Source organism: Sinocyclocheilus rhinocerous, unplaced genomic scaffold, assembly GCF_001515625.1.
Source record: "Sinocyclocheilus rhinocerous isolate Xijiao unplaced genomic scaffold, SAMN03320098_v1.1 scaffold200, whole genome shotgun sequence".
In the NCBI taxonomy this organism is placed as follows: domain Eukaryota; kingdom Metazoa; phylum Chordata; class Actinopteri; order Cypriniformes; family Cyprinidae; genus Sinocyclocheilus; species Sinocyclocheilus rhinocerous.
The window spans coordinates 713,130-733,775 of NW_015641014.1; the positions used below are offsets into that span (position 1 = coordinate 713,130).

A 20,646-nucleotide genomic window follows, 5' to 3' on the forward strand; every position below is an offset into this window, starting at 1 on the left:
GTAACACAAAATTAAGTCTACTGAAATGCTTAATACTGACTTTTACATTTAAAAAAATAAATAAAATAAAAATCATGACAGTCTAAAAACTATCCACTCACTGCGAATATACAGGATTAGGGTTAGGGGTGCAGTGTTTCAGAGCTTGTTTTCTAACAGGATGGATGATGGCACGGCTGCCTTTGAAAGCAAAGGTTCTTTCAAGGACAAAACAATTGTGCATGTACCAATGAGGCCTTGATGTTTTGCTTTTGAAGATACTGTTCACAATGTAACTGAAAATGTAGAGCCACTGTCAAATCAAGCAAATGACAGATTGCTAATTTGTTTTTCTTGCCTCCAGTGCAAACAGAAATACTAATTGTTAGCTTGTTTTGTAAATGATATAACTTCAGGTTAGGTTGAATTCATATTTTTACTATTTGTAAAGATATAAGCAATAAAAATGCCAATTAATGTATTAATACTAGCAACAAAAGTCAAAATTGTATCTTAAACTGTTCCTGTTCTAGTACTTTAAGAGTATTTGTTCTCAATGACAGACCACCATACAATTTAATTTAGATAATAACTAGCTAAAGTAGTTCTTGTCCACCTCGCCAGACCAAAAAACAAATGTTGAGCAGTCATTTTAATAGTTTTTTTTCTCCAAATAAATTAAAATGTTACTCAATTATTTACATGATGATGTCTATCTACCAAACTGACTTCATTTCAGAAAAGTGCAATCGTACTTGATGCAACATAATGTAATTATTATAAACGCCTGCTGTTTCATAATACTCACACTTCTCAGTCAATTTAAACTTTAAAGTGTAAACCTAAAGTAAGGCTATAAAGAATTTCTAATTTCAGTTAATCCAAAATAAATGTTAGTAGACATGTTGTGTGTGTGTATAAGTATGAAATAACTAAGCATTTTCTTTGTCAAACAACACACAAAAGGCACATGAGGGTAACCCTCACTGTCTGCTCTCACAGCAACCATGAAACAAATATTCAATTCTGTTGATTAGTCTCTCTATAACAAATGTCTCTACTGCTACATTTTGATACATAGTGTAATTTGTTTCCTTTCAAACAAGTTAAACCTAAAGTGCTTGTGAGCCAGAGAATCTCAGCTTGGGGGAAAAAATCAGGTCAAGTATATCAACAACACACAAACAAAACATTCAGCATGTCACAAGTCTGAATCCTCTACACCAAAATATAAAACAGATTATTTGAAGTGTTATTATTCTTGTTGGTCTTGAAGTGGCCACATTTAAATTTCTGTCATATTTTTACTCAAGCAACAGAACATCATGTAATTGGCAACTCTAATTGTGGTCTACTCAATTAATGGGCAGATGGTATTCAAGCTGCTCGTTATTAGTTTGCTTTTGAAGAGATCTGGACCCCAACAGATCCCCAAAACAGATCACTAGATTAATATACTAACGATGTTTAGTCCAAGCTAGAGAGCAACATGCTTTAGTACAGTACTTGCAATACTGAAAAAACACAAAACTCTTATTCTTTCTATAACCTTTTGCCTTCTATATCCTGAGTCACATGATCATATTAGAGCCTAGTCACCCAAAATCTGTCATATCAGTGGGTTAGTAGTTTGTAAAGATGCCATCTACTTTGCTTATACATGTACAGTTTTCACTACTATCACATTATTGAGATAAAACTGCTGGACTGCTTAGATGTTTGAATACAGAATGATCCATCTTTGTCACCGAAGGGACACAAATCTTGGATTATGTTTGATATTGTAAATCGGCATTTGAAAGAATTGAGATTTGGCACAAATCCTCTTTGGATTAGCCATTTAGAGTACAGTTATTTCTTTCTTCACTCATCTGCTGGTATGTGATCTCATGGGGAGACTTGTCTAGCCTCATTGTAACCGTAGCTCACAAGACAGCTACTCTGAACTTTTTTTGAGTCTGTTTTCAGAGGTTGTTTGCTCTAAGGCCTTGTGACCTTATGTTTAAAGTATGTTCTCCCAGGCAACTGTGTCTATATGTGGTATGTCTGCTAAAATTGATGATAAAGGATGTGAAACAATCAGATGATGTATTAACCAATTCACAGAGGGCATTTTTTGTGCTTCGAATTCAAATTACAGGCAGGATAAAATCTTGGTCTCTAAGTTATGTTAAAGAATATGAGAAAACTCATTTTGCAATGAAAATTTAGCCTACTTGAACATTATATTATTATTTCATAGCATAATAATATAGTTATTATTAATAACTAGCTAGTGAACATTCAGTTTTCTGCCAAAGCCTTGCAGATGCAATCAAAAATGTACAATAGATTCAGGACCAAAGCTTAAAATAAAGTCCTTTGACAGCACTAGGATTTTGTTGATATTTTAATGATTAGAATACAAACTATAAATGGCAGCGGATGGAAGGCTGTGGGTGGAGTAACTCATCTAAACCTAAAAGATTAGAAATGAATGAGGAATGAATGGAAAGCTCTAAATAGAAAACCAATTCAAAATTCTATTTTGCAGGCTGGGAAAGATTCATCCTGCATGACCACTGTGCTGCTGCTGGCCAAGACCATTATATTCAGGTCCTGCTGTTTCTCATGGGTCTGCTGATACCAGTCCCGAGTTACCTCTGTGTCATGTGTAGGGATTAAAGTGACCTAGATGAGAAGAAGATGGTCAGATTAACTATGAATTGCAGTTTTTGCTTTAAAGGGGTCATATGATGCGATTTCAATTTTTCCTTTCTCTTTGGAGTGTTACAAGCTCTTGGTGCATAAAGAAGATCTGTAAAGTAGCGAAGACTAAAGTCTCAAATCCAAAGAGATTTTCTTTATAAAAGTTCAGAGTCAGCCACGCCTACCTAAAACGGCTCGTTCTAACCTTAGGACAGGGGTTTTCAATCCCTACATTAAACAACATGCTTAATTAATATCTTGAGAGTGCACTTTAAAGGTCTCTGCACACCGAGTCAGAAATTTTCGTATGCGTTTTTTCGTATTTGAAATCCTAAAAATTTGTCACATACAGAAACCTTGCACACTGAGTCCAATGCGTATTAATCCATTGCGAAAAAATTCGCAAAACAGCACTAAATGGAGTCTTCAAGCAGTGAGGATGATTTTGTTGTCCTCTCGCTTCTTAAAAAAAGAAAAGGAAATATTGGGTCCATCCAATCCTGAGATATAGAGAGGAAGGAGAGTTCCCCCTCCTTATTAAGGAGCAGCGGGATTATCACGGGCGATTCAAAGTTTACTTCAGGTCAGTGTCAGTGTCAGTGGCTCAGTTTGATGCTTTTGCTAGCGATACTAGAGCCACATATTAAAAAGAAGACCACCAATTTCTGTGAACTCAGTGTGCAAGGATCTATATACAGTGCTTTGTGCTGCGAGACGAAGTGGATGAACTTGACAATCGCCATTATGGATTTTGGCGTTCGCTTGTACGGTGGCTCTGAACTGTCAAAACACCTCTAAAAATGTTTGCTACAGATGCGAAAAATGGAAAAAATCGAACCCGATCCGAATTTTTTTATGATGGACGAATATTTCGGAGGCAGTCTGTAAACGTGATTGACATAATGTGAGGTCGTATTTATTTTTTAACGTGCGAAAATTTCGGATGAAATATTTTTTTTTTGCATACTTCCTAGTACCCCCTTGTGTCCCTAGACACCAGTTTGAAAGCCCCTGCTTTAGAGGATTACTACAACAAACATACAAACTCATCCATATAATTCATTTTAGTGTAAAGTCAAATCATACCTGTAGATTAGTGCCCCATTGTGCTTTCCCTTCTAGGAGTGCATCTAGAACTGCACGGCTGGGTTCACCACTGCCTGGGTCATTTCCACTGATGACATAGTATGCTGCTCGCACTCGCTTGAAGAATTCTTGATCAACATTTTTAGCACTGCAGTGGTTGGGAATGTAAGCTAGATCGACATAGATGGGTGGTCCAGGTGGAGTCCCAGCACTGGATTTTATGTTGGAGCCTAAAAGAATATACCATTGGTTATTTGCATGTGGTTTAATGAAGAACCATTGCTGTACAGTTGAGATATTTGTCTGGCTTTTACTGATATTTCTTCCATGTTATGGCTGATTGCCAATAAATTGACAACATTAAAATTCTGTACTAGTTTGTCTAAATAAATTAAAAACGCTAATTAAAAAGCACTAAAAACAAAAATAAGTTATTTTAAATGCTACAAGTGAATTTAAGTACCACAACATTATAATGTACAGTATGAAAAATGGATGTTCATTTTTAGCAAAGATTACTTTTAAAAGCATTAAATAGAGTTTTTGAAGAGCTAATTTAAGTGAGTATTACATGACAGTGGAGATAATCTAAATGTAAATATCCACCTTTTTCTTCAACGTGGAAGTAAGCCTATGGGCAAGACTTTCGGTTCATTAGCCGCTATAAGGAAATAACGAGAAGAATAACAACATGCAGTAAACGGTAAAACTGTTTGCACTAGAAACCAGTGTGTTCATAATTAAGATAATACATTAAAATAATATGGTAAGACACACCAGTTTTCAATATCAAGCAGCAAAATGAACTGTTTTGTACAGCTAAAAATAGCTGGACGCGGATGAAACCGGAAGCCAGACCCATAAAATGTACAAATGGCCACGCCCATTTTTACGGGAAGAAAAAGGTGGATAGGTAAATTAACATGCACAGTTAAATATCCAATATTGACTGATAAATTATAAAATCTCTTAACATTACTCGATAACCGATATGGTACTAATGTGTCATGCATGTTTGTACCTGCATTACTCTTAACGCCATTGACCAGTCCTCTTCCTGGGTTGTAGATGTCTCCCCTGGATCCCTGTGTCTCAGACATTTTGGACAAACGAAAAGTCTTCTCCGAATCTTTTCTTTTAAGATCATGAGGTGAGGAGTCTTTGGATGTCTGCTTCACAGGGGTAGTAGATCTCCTGCTTTTATAATCTCCTTTACGTGCTGGCGATGCAGACTTTCCTAGTGTCTTCCTCAAGCCTCTATTTGTTTTTAGGTCTTTCTTCACTGGTCGTTCAGTGTGGGTCTGGCCATTAAGAAGGGCCTCTGGGTCCACCATGCACACATCAGGGTGTGGAGGGTGAGGAAGAGGGTCTTTCATTGGAATGGGCAGGGGATCGTGACTCCTCGGGGAGGAGGAATGATGACTTCCACTGCCACCGCCAGCTACAGACATTTTGTCCACAGGTAGATGTTCTGCGTCTTCATCAGAATCAAGGTTCCCTTCTGCTGTAATTGAAGGACATTCCTCAGTCTCTGGAGGAACATCTGAGTCAGACTGAGATGGTAGTGACTCGCTCAAAGATGTAGGAGGAGTTTCCTCCCCTGCTAGCATAATGCCATGCCCAGTCGATGTACCACTCGGTATGCTGTGCGATCCCTCCTTACCATCTTCATGGCGACTGTGGGGATGACGATGCTGCTGCTTGTGAGATCTCCTTTTGACAGAATGCTGCTCACGCTCATCACCATCATCATCCCTTGAATGATCGCTTTTAGCATCTTCCTCTCCATCCTCACTCGATAGTTCCCGTGGGCTTGGATTAATGAATGATGGAGAGATATCTCCTTTGCGGTGTTTGAAGAGCGAAGGTGAATGTGAGGACATGGCCTCCATACCAAGATCAGAGGGTCGAGTGAATTCCTCATCTGACTTCTTGGAGACCTCAGGATAACAAGCCTGTGCTCCTGATAGTGGAGTTGGTGGACATTCTTTTGAATCATACTTCACTTCCTCCTCTTCATCCCCCTTTTCCTCCTTTATACCCTCATAAACATCTTCTCCATAGCCAGGTGGAGCCTTTAGACATACAACATTTTCATGCTGCATTGTGGACGCAAAGGCACTATGCTGGCTGGACTCAACTGTATCTGTTTTTTTGCTGTCTTCTTCCATCATCTTTTCTTCTGTTTGCTCTTTCTTCTCTTCCATTTTTTCTTTACATTCCTTTTCTACAATTGTTTCAATTTGTTCTACCTCCTTCTTTACTTTTGACTGCTCTGTTTTCCCTTCACAATCACTCTGCTGCTCTGACTTCTTGCCATCATCTAGGCTCTCTCCCATCTTTTCTGACTTCACTTCGACCATCTTTTCAGGTTGTATCTGTTCTTCCTCCATTGCTTTATGTTTTACTCCTTCTCTCTCATCTGTCTCACGCTTCTCTTCATATTCCATTTTGCTCACTTTTGCTTCTTTCATTTCAACCCCCTCCTGTACTTTTTCAGGCAAGTCTTTAATTTCCTCAGACTTCTCTGCCCCTTCTTGCTTCATACTTTGTTCACTTTGTGTGTTGGTACTGAGAGGCCCACATGTTGTAACTGGCACCTTCTGAGAACTTTTCATTTCTGTTGGTTCAGCTGTGGTTTGCAGATCAAATGAACGTAATATTGTGGTTGAGGGTTTTACATCAGCATGATGCTCTGGTAAAGATGCTGTGCTTAATTTTTCAGTAGCTGAAGATCTTTCACATTCAATTCTACATGGCAAGGTTCCTTCCTCAAAACTGCTTTTGTTATCCTCAGGCTCATCATCAGAGGTTTTTTCCTGCGACTGTTTGTCTGCAAAGTCAGCCTTCTCCAAAGGTGCAATGTCAAACTTAAGAGATGTCGCAGATGCCACCTCAGTTGGGTGAGTTGCATGCTCAGAAGTTGCTGATTCTGGTGATTTTGAGGAATGTGGCTCTGCTACATGTTTAGGAAGAGAGACATGATCCCTGTCAGATTTAATGCTTGACATATCCTCCTCTGACTTTTCCTCTGCTGATGATGTTTGATCTTGAAGAAACGATTTGGATTCCTCCAAGGGACTGAGAGGAGAAAACCTGGCAAGACACGATATTGATTCAGCTGTAGTTGTAGCAGGTGTCATTCGGTCTGTGACTTCCATGTATTCATCTTTTTTTAAACATGGTAAATCCATAATGGGCGATTCTTCCTCTTTTAGCGATGAGTACTCATATGATATACTGTCTCCATCTGATCGTAGTTGGACACTAGGAATATTAATCAACGTTTCTAGGCCTTCTCCAAGGTGTTGACCAGTTGAAAATGAGGCAGACGCTGAGGAAGAGTAACTAAAGGATGAAGATGATGAGTAAGTTGCATCAGACATGGCTGATTGAGCAACAGCTTGGGATTCAGTCAATTCATGCTTTTTATCAGATGTTTTCTGTGGTTCATGTTTGTCATCGCTGGGTTTGGGTATGTCATATTGGACTGAACAAGTATATTTTTTCTTGGACTTTTCATCCTCCTTGCTGATTACATCCTTGTGCTCTGCAGGTACTGATAAAGGCTCTGTTATGGCAGACTTTTTTGTGGATGAATCACCATCTGTCTGTAGATCTTCTGCAGATGCTCCAGATGCTAAGGAACCAGTAGTATCTTCTTGTTTTGTTTCGAATGGTTTAGATATAGTCATGGTATCAAATGCTACTTTGGACTCTTTTTCAGACATCTCTCTGGCACCTTTTTCAATATCCAAGTCACTTGCATCTTCATCTTCCTCCTCCTCATAGTCATCCTCTTCTTCTGCAAATATTTTTTGGCTTCTGACTAAGCATTCCTCTGTCTCTGCACTCACAATTAATGACTTGCTGGAAAGAGAATCTGTTTTTCCAGTGCACTCAAGTGCAAGAACGTTGTCATCGACTTTCATGGACTGCCCTGAAGAACCAGGAGCGGCGGTGTTGGGATCTTCAGGTGATAACCTGGCAGGAAGCATGTCCTTTTCAGGTGGTGAGAATCGACCAGAAGAAAACAGGTCACTTTGGCTTTCAGCTGAATCCAGTTTGTTTTTATATTTGTAACCTTCACTTGAGATTGGACTCTCCATTTTGTTCTCATCGGAAGCAGATGTTGATGAAGTTGTTAGACTCTGAAGACTTTTATCTTGTGATGATGTAACAAGCCCTTGTGGAGGGGAAGCTTCAGTCACATGGGTTTTGGTCTTGTCCAGATCCTCTGAATGAGGCGTTGCCAATGTTGCTTCTGTTTTATGGTCTTTCTCTTGTGTATCAGGTTTTGAAAGGCTGGAAGCAGATGTACATGGCTCTTTATCTGGCAATTTAACATGACTTCCATCATCTTTTCCTTGAAGAGGAGAATGTGTGTCCTCTTTCTCCTTCTCCTTCTCTTCTCTCTCCAATTTCTCAGATTTGTCTTGCAAATCACTAGAGGCAAACAAGCTTGAACCTGCTGCCGAAGCTTTGCTGTCACATGAAAAACTATTGTCGACAAAAAGATCTGGTCTCTCTTCTCTAACCAGATCTTCTTCTTGGTATCGCTCCTTATTGTCTTGCTCTGAGTAGGCACTGTGGCTACTGTGAATACTTGGTGAGGTCTGGTAATCAACCTTGCTGAAAGACACTGGCTCTTCATCACTTTGTTCCTCTACTGAACAAGCAGCTCCAAGCAAAGTGGCCTGACTTGTTTTTCTGTTGTCATCTAAATCTCTATCCAGACTAGGGTACTGGTCCTCTTCCTCTCTTCCTCTCTCAGTGTCTTTTGAAACAGGCTTTTCATATGGCTCATATTTAGAGGCTTCATAGCTTTCTTTTTCCACTTCACAAGTCATCTTGTCATCAGATTTCATTTTCTCACTATCAGACTTTTCAGCACATTTCTCATCAGCACTGCCAGTCTTTTGAAAATCAGAATGTGACTCTAACCCTGGAGAGGCAATCTCTCGTTCTCCTTCCCTTTCCCTCTCAGCCTCCTTCTCCGGTTTTACTGCTTCCTTTGAAGAGAGCAATGCTTCATGTTGGTCATCCTCAACACTTGCCTGACTGTCAGAGCTGGGCAGTGTGATACTTGTTGGTTTGCTCTCAGTTAGAGTCTCGGAGACAGCTTTAGTACTTGTATCTGTAGTAGGTGGTGTAAGTGATGTGGTATCCACCTTACACTCCTTCTCTGGTTCAGGTGATGTTCCACTGGAATCTCTAGTCAACTTTTTTTTTTCTAAATGGGCCACAATTTCCTCTTTTTTCATACTTGTCTCAGAACTGTTTGCCTTTGGTTCTTCATACTTCCAAGGTTCCACTGATAATGGTCTTGAACCAGCCCCTCCCATACAAACAGCATCTCCTTCATCCTCCTCAGTACTTTCATCTTCATCTGAAAATTTGGTTGAAAATGTAGTTTCAAAGGTTGACATGGTGTCTTTTGTTTTGTCCACAGTTGAGGAGGCTTCTTCAATGAATTTTTCTTTATAATCTAAATTTAATTTGAATCCAATGTCTGACGATGGGAACGTATCTGTTTCATGTAATGATGTGTCTTGTTTGATATCTCCTTTATGTTCATCTTTCAATTCCACTTTTTCTTTACAACTCAGTTCTGAGGTCTCAAACATTTGTTCTGAAGATTCTACCAAAGATTTCGGTTTGGCTCCCAAGTCCATTTTGCTGTCTAATTTATCTGACACCAATTTTGATGCATCTTCTTTCATTAATTTCTCCTCAGGCTCTTTGCTTACTTTTGAATCTGTTGTTTTATCTTCTGCAATGGGAAGATCTGTTTTCTTCAGTGTGTCTAAAGTATCTTGTTCTGATTTTGAATCCAGAGTTTTTGATTCTGTTGGAATCTGTTCTGGCTTTTCTTCCACAGATATTGCCTTACGTTCTTGTTTTGTGTCAGATGGCACATCTGTCGCCATGCTTGGTTGAGGTTCTTCAGTTTCAATCTCTTCAGTGTGTTTTTCTTCATACTGTTGGTTGTTTTTAGCAGCGGCACTCTCGGATACTGATTGATCTGTAGATATCTGAAGTTGAGTATCCTCCACACACTTATCTTTAGATTCATACGGTTTTGGGGAAATGTCTTCAAATTCAACTGGTTGTTCAGATTTGACAAATATGCCTTTGCTTATTTCATCCTCTTTAGCTTGCACATCTTCTTTCTCTGGTGTTATTGTCTGGGGTCCACTCTTCACTTCAGAATCAAAATCAGATTTAGAGATAGTACGCATATCTCTTTTTTCATAAGTCTGACATTCTGTAGACTCTTCATCTGGTTTGCTAGTTAGCTTCACAAACTCTTTGTTTTTCTGGTCCTGATCATCTTTAGAGGACAAATCTAATTTCTCAGATTCAGACAGCAAAACTTGACCTTGGCTCAATTCTGGTTGTTCCTCTTTAGGTTCTTGGTGTAATATTGGTAAGGAATCCATTTTGTCTGAAATGGAAATTTGTGTTTTGGATTTAGTGTCCTCTACAGTTTCCATATTTTGGCTAGTTTCATCTGTGTCCTGTGAAATGACGGAATGTGTTATTTGAGGCTCTTCTTTGTATGATACATCTGCTTTTTCTAAATGTTGTGTGGTTTGAGTTTCTTCCAATAGCTTCTCCTTTAAGTCTTCATCTTGTTTACTAGTAATTTCAGTCTCACTTAGAGTTGCCTCTAATATATGAGGTTTCATCTCTTGTGCTGACATCCCTTTAGATTCTTGATCATCTTTAGCAGACATATCCTTCTCTATAATGGACACTTCTACATGCATCTCTGTAGATTTAACATCTGGTTTTGAGAGGGAAATTTGCTCTGGCGTCACAGATTTTACTTTCTCTACATTTGTATCCCTAGAGTCTTCGTGTTCTTTGGCAGCTGAAATCATTTTCTCATATGTCAGTCCAGCCTCACTTTTACTTTCTACCTTTTCTTCATCTTTTAGTGTAACATCTGTTTTTTCACTTAACTGTTGTATTTGAGATTTGAGGCCATCTCTGTCTTCTTTAAATGGGCTTATACAGACAGATGAATCAGTTTCCTCCAAAGCCACCTGTTCAGGTGTAATATCAGTTGATTCAGATTTCTGCTCAGAGGTCTTTTCCGGTTTAGTTGTCACATCTGTCTCTACAGTGTCTTGTGTCTCCATATATGCTTTGGCTACTTCATGAGATGTTGATGTTTCTGCTTTTATATCTGTGCTTTCTATGGACTGACAAGATATATCAGTCAGATCTTTCTCTTTGGATTCCTTGTCCAATTTAGAAGATATTTTGGCTTTCTCTGACTGAATTTCTTCTTCTTCTTTCTCCTGTTTTTCTATCTCATAACTTTCCAGAACCACTGGAAAACTATTTTCTTGAAACTCTTCTTCATTTGCATTTTTCTTATCAAAATCCTCTTTAGAGGGCAATGCTGCTTTTTCTGGTTCTGATATTACATCACCTTTATCTGTAACCTCTGCATACTTTAATAATTGGTCTTCCTCATGTTTCCCTTCAGTATCATCTCTCTCACCCTCCTTTTCTTTCTCTTTCTCTCTTTTCTCTTCTTTGTCTGTAGACAATTTTAAATCACAAGTTTCTTCAACGTCATGATCATCAGATAATTTGGTATCTTTATCCTCAAGAATTACAGCCTTGCTGCTCGCTTTTAAGTCCTCTTCAACTTTGCCCTTCTTTTCAACACTTGGATCAGGCATTACCTTTGTATCACTTATTTCTTTTGATGGTAGAACTGGTAGACTTTCTTTTTTAGCTGACAAGTCATCAACAAGTGGGGAAGGTGCAGAGGTTACTTCCTGGATTCTCTCCTTTTCTTCCTCCTCTGCTTGAGGTATTTCTTTCTCATCTAAAATACCAGGTTTTTGTTTTACACTCTCCTTTTCAGATTCAATTTCAGTGGGGCTAACTGGCACTCCTGGTTCTTGATGAGTCTCTTTAAGAAGAACTTTATCCTTCCCTTTCACAGGTGACATTCTGAGGGGAGAGTGAGATGCACTAGGTGGTCCAGAATGTGTAGGAGAAGCCATTTTTACAGTGCTGTCATCAGGGCTAATGCATCGGTCTTCCACATCTGAAAAAACACTAGCTTCAGTAACAGGAAGCTTAGAAACACTGTGCGATGGGGAGGAGAGTATTGTTTGTACTTCAAAAGATGAGTCCTCCCTAGAAGGTGATACTGACGCCTTCTCCATCTCAGGTGGTGAGAATTTTTCATCAGATGAAGTATCAGGACCTAAAGGCACAGGACTTTTGGGTTTGTCCATTTCTTTCTCCTTGTGTTCAAGTTTATCAGGTGAGGCATATGCTTCTTGTAACTTTCCAAGTGAAATTTCAACATTTGGTGTTTGATCCTCATATTCATCCTCCTCTTCATCACCGTAATGGACAGCCATCTCAATTCCCTCAGTTTTGCCTTCTAAGGGAAGTGGTGGAGATTCCTCAGAGGGAGATGATTTGAAACACTTGTCTTCCTCTAAGGAGGATGTTGGTGAGATGGTTCCAGCTGAATGTAGGTAGTCTTTTTCTTGGGTGGCCTCAGTCTGGGTAACCGGTTGAACGGTATCCAAGACAAGGGAACTTTTACCAGTGTCTTCAGTCTGAGGTGCTGTGACGGATGCCACTGACTGATCTTCTGCAACGGAAGTGGGTAAAGAAGACAGTTTGTCATACTCTGTTATAGACGTTGCTGAAGAAACATGTTCTTCTTCAGCTAGTGGTGCTGCAAGTATGCTGGTATAGATGGAAATAGGTGGCTCCTGTGCACCAATCAATACTTTGCCTGTTTCATTGCCCATTGCAGCAGCTTGCATTTCTCTCATTCCATGGATGGCATCAAAGGAGCCTGGTTGGTCTGGGACCGAGACATCATAGCCACCAACCTCATATTGAAGGTGTGGTATCCTGTCCTCTGCTTCTTCATGGATCTCCTCATCTGAGATGGTCTGTTCAGTCTCAGAGTAACCAGGGATGGTTTCATCCTGGATGTATGATAAGTTTTCAGCTGCTGCAGCAGCTTGGGCTGTAGAGGTAATGCCAGCTGTAACACCTCCAACATTTGACAAGTATGCATCCTCTTCTTCCTTGACTTTCTCAGGAGAGAAATCCTTTATTTCTTCATCGGCAATGGCATCCAAATCCTCTGCCTCCTCTAGCTCAGCTTTTTCAATCACATCCTCTTCTTCAAACTGCTCCTCTTCAGCTTCAGTCTTTCTTTCCTCCACTTGTTTTTGCTTCTCCATTTCCTCAACTTCATGTTTTCTGTCCACGCCCTCTAAATCTTTGGTTTCCTTTGTTGCCCCTTCATCCTCTTCATCTCCTATTCCCATGTCTTCCTCCTCCTCCTCATCCTCTGTCTTCTTCTTAACAGGCTGTATCTCAACCTCCTCCTCATCTTCATCTTCAATTGCAGCACCCTCATCCTCAAATGTCTCTAATTCTGATGTTTGGGTCTCATCCTGTTGTTCTTTCACTTCTGCTGATGGCACTTCTTGGATTTCTGCTGATGGTGCTGCTTCTTTCTCTGTAGTTTTTTGTTCCACAATATCGGTTTCTGTAACATGATCTTGTTCTTGCTCCTCTGCAACATTTGAAGTTTCATTGTCTCTTTCAGCTGGTAATTCAGAGACAGTAAGGGCACTTTTAGGAGCTTCAGATTGATCTGTTGTTTCAGTGGGTCTCATTTCTTCAAAGTCTTTTGTTAAATCTTCTGGAGTAGAGGGAGCCGATATTACTTCTCCTGTCCCTTTTTCCGGTTTCTCAGGCTCAGTCTTCTCAGCCACTGGTTGGGCCGCAATCTCTGCACTCTCTACCTTGGCAGTTGTAGGTTTGCTCTTTATTGTTTTGGGTTTCCCTTGGGTTTTGGCCTTGTGGAGGGTCTTTCTGACCTCTGGTGTAAAAGGTTTCAGGTCAGGTTTAGTTATTTTTCTCAGTTCAGGTTTTGTAGTGTCCTTGGTTTTAAACTTTTTCTCATCTTTTTTCACAGCATCATCTTTTTTAATTTCACGTTTTTCTTTTTTAACTTCCCTCTTTTCTTTGTCTTTCTTTTCATCCATTTTAGACACCCTTTCCTTGGGGTGTTTTTTCAGTGATTTCTCTTTCAAAATTTTTTTCTTTTCTGTCACATCTGCTTTTGGTTTCAGTGGCTTGGTGTGCTTCTTTTCTTCTTTTTTCTTAATCTTGTTCTCATTGACAGAGTCACTCTTTATGTCGACAATGGATACATCCTCATGCTCATCGGTTTCTTTCTTAAAAGGCTTAGCTGGTGCTTGAGTCTTGGGAGATGATTTGAGACTTTCTTTGCTGTCAGTTCTTTGCTTTAGCTTTGTTTGTTTTACCGCTGAAGGTGAAACACCAGAATTTATGTCTTTTTGGGTGGCTACCGGATACCGCAAGAAATCAAGGTGCTTCAACTTTTCAAGCCCTTCAAGGATTTTGTTCTGCGGTGCATTTCCTGGAAACAAAACTCTGATAATTTTTTCTGTAGGGTTGGCAGGGAGCCATACAACGAGAGCAGTAATAGATGTCAAATACGGTACAGATATTTCTCCCTCTTTTCCATTGGGAAGCACTATCCCTGTCTTGGCCTTGCTGTTACCTGCCCACTTCTGCATGAGGAACTGCATTTCCTTACTGTCTTTCACAGGGTTCAGGACAAACATGTCTAACCTGCCCACACCCATCTTGTGAAAAAGAGTGATGGGCTCGATGGTATTACTAACCACTCGAAAAAGAGGCTCAGGTTTAATTCCTAGCTTGTTGAGGTATTGCAAAGTAAGAGAGGCTTCCTCAATGCTTCGCTTGACTTTCAAATTTGATTCTAATGTGCGAAGCTTCTCAGGTACGTTGAAGAACACAACTCCGAGCTCGGGTGATATCAGGTTTTTCATCCAATCACTGTAGGTGGTTGAGCCTTGAGACTGTTCTTCCTCTTGTTCTGCAACCTTCCTTTGAAGGAGTCCATTGATCCCGGGAAGATTATCAGCACCAATATGCGTAAGAAGGATAGAATCAATACGATCTAAATGTCTGACAAGCTTCCAGAAGCATGACCTTCTGTCAGAGCCACCGTCAATCAAAATGTTAAACCCATTGACGGCAAAAAGCGCAGAATCCCCCCGTCCACCAGGAAAGATGTAGCAGCAAGGCTTTGACAGCTTTAGGAATCCTCCAGAGGTTGGAGGCTCCAGAAGGTCAAATGGGGATGGTACATCCACAGTCTCAGATATGTATTCGGTAAACTCTGTGACCCCCTCCATCTTAGGGAGTATGGACTCTGGATTCAGCCTATAATTCAGAAACTCCCTAATGCGTTGCTGTTGCCCCAGAGAGCTCCAGCCTGCCTCACCACGGCAAGACACAGTCAGTGATGCCCGCTGTCCAGAGCTGGATTTAACCAGCAAATTACTGACCTACGTGAGAAAAAACAAGTCCAAAATTAATCACAATATACATATATATTTCATATCAATGTGAATACAATTATATTATCTAAACTTACCCCAGGATCAGCAAACACACGTGAGAAGGTTTGATAACTGAACACTCCAGTTTGGAGAACCAGGTCACCTTGGTCAGAACTCTGCCCACTCAGGACCAGCAGCTTGTGCACAGCTGGGTCAGATACAAGACAATGGATCTAGGACATAATAAGAGACAAAGAGGCCATTTAAAACATATTAGTCTATTAGAGTCAGTCTGTTTGCAGCAAGGTTACACTTCGACAAGGTTATTCAGTCTAACATCAAATCTATTATTTATCTTTATTAGAAACATATAGCAGCTTGTCCAGAGATTTTCTTTAAATAACTTACCTCAGAGATAACAGTATCTTCTGATGGGTTCACTAATACAACCGTTTCAAGAACATCACTTTTGTGGTGCAGAGTCCTTTGACCTGGAAGAAATACATATGTTTTTTCTTGTTGATATTAAGTTACAAATATATATTGTGATTCAGACTCAGATCTAGACTCATTGAGCCTATTCATGATTTGAAAATCTCATCTAAAACAGATGCAGCATGGAGATACACACTAGTTAAAGGTCATCCTGTAAAGAAAGAAACATGAGCTTTTCCTCATACAGAAAGCATAAGAAATTAGCGTCTGAGGCTTAAGCATTAGAAAGACTGTAAACATAGTATTCTACTACAAATCCCTTAAGAGAAATGACTGTGCTTTCTATTGGCTTTTCAAAAATTGTTAAGCTACTAGTTATTAATAATTTCAAGTAGTTAAACTACATTCAAGCTAGGCCTGGGCGATAAAACGGTATCGATATTTATTGACGGTACACCTTCTTCGATAACGATAGAAAAAATGTTCGATATAGTGCATGATATAGGCACGTGCTATGAGTGGAGACAGCACACACAAACACGAACACATGCTAAAATGAGTGCTGTGCCTGCCTGTGATGAGGAGATTGTGAATAAAGAATGAATATTAGTCGAATTTAAAATAAACATTTGCATTTGAATGTTAGGTGTGCGTCTGGGAGCGTCATCAGTGGCACACGAGATGCGGTGATTATGATGTAAGTGAAGTTGTTGCATTTGAATGTTTTGTTAGTCTAGCCCATGAGATGCGCCACTGCTGCGTTATTCATTCAAAATATTAGAGAAATATACACTGCGTCTCATGTTTTTAAAGGCAATCTGTGTGAATGGTTTTCACTGCGTCTCATATGTTTTTAAAGGCAATCTGAGTGATGGGCGCTTCGGCTCTTTGGATTAAGCAATGCATAAATACATTTAGAAATGAGATATTTGTTTAATTTTGATTGTGTGTTTGACTGCTAAAACAAAAAATATTTGTTGTTTGTCTCAATAAATTTTTTCTATTGCTCTTTGTTTTAAAAAAGGTTATAAAAAATGTCAATAATTATCGATACCGAACGATATGAAACATTATATCGTTGATACATTTTTTAGCTATATCGCCCAGCCCTAATTCAAGCTACTCTTTTGTAATAGTAGTTTGCAAAACTACTAACTACAATAAAGCTACTTCAGAGGGCAAAATATTTTTTAAATGTATAACTGTACAGTGATATAAATTTAATGATTATAATTTAATCAGAGCTGTACTTTTCACACACAAAACAATGAAAGTTTGAATGAATAAATAAATAATTGGGTGATAACAACAAATTTCATAAATTTACAATAAATATAATGAATAAAATAAGAATATTCCCTAGTTACATAACTGAATCAAAAACATAGTAAGAAACTAAATATTCGGCTATAAAGAAGTCTGAAGTACCATGAAGGAAATTGAATTAGTGAATCTTTTTTGATTTTGTTCATTTACTGTCTAAACAAAATGATTCACCTGAATAAATCACTTTAAGATGAACCGATTCACTAAAATGAATCACACTTCAGGACGAACCAATGTATTACAATGAACCAGACCTTCCAGCGCTACATATGCCAGAAGGTTGTTTAGGATTAAATGATTCAGTAAAACAAATCAGGCTTTCCCATGACTGCATTTGAGAAAGAGCTCACTTAGCAATGAATTTGCATGTGCAATTCAATATGACATTCAAAATACAACATGACCATTGGAAGTAGCTTCACTAGAAAAGGTTTGCTACTTTACTAGAAAAGGTTAGCTATGTTTAGTTAGTTTCTCCCCAAAACTGTATGCCAGTAGTATGCCAGAAAACTTATTCAGGAACAGGGCTAAATCATAACTCACTGAAATGCCCAACACAGTAGCAAGAGCTTAATCTAGGGCTGCAACAACTAATCGATAAAATCGATTATTATGGATTATGAAAATCATCGACAACGATTATCATTATCGATTAATCGGGTCTGCCCACAGTGCACGTCCAACGGAGTTTACATACTTGTCCAACTTCAGCCGGTCGCGTCAAATTAAAGCACTGAATTACTTATTTCTATGGACATAATGCATCTAAAATAGTGGAGGAAACAGAATGAGATGCTGCAGGAGAGTTACGTGATCCAAGCTGCCCAAAACATGAGAATTCTTTATTTTAAGCTTTAAGCTAATGCATTAGCGTAATGGCTTGCCCTGTCAGGCGCTTTAACAGATGCGTGTGCGTCCTCAGCGCAAAAAAACTTTCAGTTAACGGTCATATCCTTATGTATAAATGTCACAAATTCACGCGGGCATTTCCATTTTTGCATAAAGGTCCTTCCTGACAGTCTGTGTTAAATTTTTATCTTTACTGAATGAGCGCCAGCGCGGCGGGCGGGTGCACGCGCGTCAGACAGACGGAAAACCATAGCGGAAAACAGAACAATTAATAATCAGCGCAAAAACATTTATTGTGCTGAAATATCTGTTGTTGAAAGTTAAATTAAGGTTTAAAGGTCAACATGCATTGCGCATATTTTATGAGAGTAGGAATTGTAAGGGGATAAAAGCGTGTAATTGTCTGAATATAAATATCAGACGCTTCAAAACCGCCTTTAACAGGATAAAGAAATGACACTAAGCCCTATTCGAAATCCATGAGTTCTATCACTGAGGTGATAAGTCTATTTATTTTTACAGATGTCCATATGAGAATTACCGTCTGAATCGGGCTATGACGTGACTGTGATTAATTCCTAAAATGTGTTTTCTCTTTATTATGGCAGGTGGTCTAATAAATTGTTAAGCACTGTATGTTTTCATAGCATTCAGTTGGAACGTTTGTTTTAAGGACATTGGGCAGAATGTGGAATAGTGTGTTTTTGTCAATAAAATAAAAAAAGAAAATTGTTTGTTTTTAATCCGATTAATCGAAAAAATAATCGACCAACTAATCGATTATCAAAATAATCGTTAGTTGCAGCCCTAGCTTAATCTTTTAAAGCATGTTCCTTAACAACATTGCATTGATTTGTTCATTTGAAAGTCAAACATAGCAGTCGTATGATTGATTAATGTTAATCAAAATGAATGTCCCTGCAGCAGGAGTAACACTGAAAGGCATAGCTATCAGTCACATCAATATTCATTCATTTAGAAAAGGACTCCCAAGATGTACAGAACAACATCTCCACAGCTAAAAGACTTAGTGCAATGTATTTCAAGGACAGTCCTGCAAGAATCCTGTTAATGAGACATCATGGACGTTTGGATTACAGTCATAAGTAAGGGGTTTAGGGTTTTAAGTGTAAATTACGATAAGAGGATATCCATGCGAAGCTAATAAGGAAAAATCACATGACACAAATGCAACATAAGTCTACATCGTCTCAAAAGTCCAGTCCAAACACATTTATCCTGTGTTTTCAGTTGTATAAAGAGTGTTATAGGAGCAGGGTGTATTGAGGAATTAGTGGGATAATCAAAGAGCTGCTGAACGCAGCACGACTGGGGTTTGGACCAAGCTGGCCTAAGCCCAGCCTTGCTTCTATGAGCCAGATGGTATGAGAAGGAAGTACAGAAGTGAAAGTACAACATATGTGAAGACTGGTGAGACAGATTACACCAGGACGCACTGAATGCAAATAATACGGGCTGCCACGGAAACTAGTAGCTCCGAACCTGCTGCCCTTTGCAAAGTAACAAAGTACAAAGAAACGAGGGAGGTATGAAAGTCTCAGGCACTGCAGTTGCTCTGCCTTAGGCACAATGCCCAGAGCTACATGGGTCTATTGACCTTGTAATGAATGCATTGTGTGCTCTTTGTTGTTGTCTGATGAAAAGGATAACAAATGTAGGTGATAAAAATGACACATTTTTGAAAACTCTGTCAGACTTAGCTGGAAAAAAAATCACGGATAAAATATAATTTACAATTTTAAATAACAAATTCATTAAAAAAAGTTAAATTGAATTGAATTTTTAAAATAAAAATAAAAAATAATTACAGAAGACCCTTTAACAAAAACATATTTATTCAGTGGCATTTATACTATGATTAGCTTAAAAAGCACAATTTAATTCCTGTTAGGGCTGCAACTAACGATTATTTCGATGATCGATTAATCGGGCGATTATTTTTTCGATTAATCGGATAAAAAAAATCTTTTTTTTTTTTATTGGGTGTTTTGCTTATTATAACTATATAAAACCCTAAATCAGGGTATTTATGTCTATAAGTGTACTTAAAAAAATGCAAAAGACACATATTGAGTTTAACTATCTTTAATTTTGACATTTTAAACCTTAAATAAAACACAAAAGTTTGCCCAGTTTTTTTATTTGAACAGTAAAACTGCTTTAAATATCCAAAATATAAATAAACAAAAGCAAAACAAGTACCGAGTTGTACTCATAAAATTCACATTATGAAATTAGGACATAAACATGCTGGCAATAAGATATTAGCAGCAGAATTTGTTAAAATATCAAAATTATAAATAATAAACAATGAATGTTACTGTAGAATGAGGTAGAATGCAGAAGAACAGGAAAACTGTCACTTTTCAAAGTTGTTCATATGAACATGTTTCTTATTCACTTTTCCAAAATTTTGAATTGGAATGCAAAAATGTCAGCATGTCCAAATGTTCTGGGTTGAGGCTGGCTCACTTCTCCTCTGAACAAATTCATCCATGTTGAGTTGTTTTTTTCTGAAAAAAAAAAAAAAAACAGCATTTGAGTATGCAGGGTGAAGCAATTTGTATTGTTTTTAATGATAAAATGTTCACAAAAATCACAGACATTGTTCAGTTCAGTTGTGAAGATATAAGCATCTAAAATTCATAATTCATTTAATTTTGTATAATAATTAAATGATATATGCATAAATGAAATATACAAACATTGAATACAATCATGTTAACGTAGCAAAGCTGCAGTAAATCACGTTTGAAAAAAAAAAATAAGTTAACTGTTGTAGTAGACAAATGCTATAAAAAAAAGAGAATGAAACGGAGAAACGCAGCAAGCTAACAGGCTTGAATAAAAAGAAAGG

The 20,646-nt window shown here is 38.4% G+C and overlaps 1 protein-coding gene across 2 annotated transcripts in view; it reads right to left on the bottom strand.

The window, feature by feature from the left end:
• Nucleotides 1-637: 637 nt before the first annotated feature.
• The window catches only part of LOC107753548 (microtubule-associated protein 1B-like), a 47,451-nt gene continuing 27,442 nt past the window's right edge, over nt 638-20,646 (bottom strand). Inside the window, exons 3-7 of one of the 2 annotated variants that reach the window (XM_016569710.1) lie at nt 15,567-15,649; nt 15,254-15,391; nt 4,775-15,164; nt 3,754-3,983; nt 638-2,649 (exon numbers count right to left, since the gene is read on the bottom strand). In XM_016569710.1, the coding sequence (XP_016425196.1) occupies nt 2,494-2,649; nt 3,754-3,983; nt 4,775-15,164; nt 15,254-15,391; nt 15,567-15,649 (10,997 nt within the window). In that variant the 3' untranslated portion in view covers nt 638-2,493. Of the gene's footprint in view, nt 2,650-3,753; nt 3,984-4,359; nt 4,415-4,774; nt 15,165-15,253; nt 15,392-15,566; nt 15,650-20,646 lie in introns of those variants that run through there. The other variant, XM_016569711.1, reaches the window with a different exon arrangement.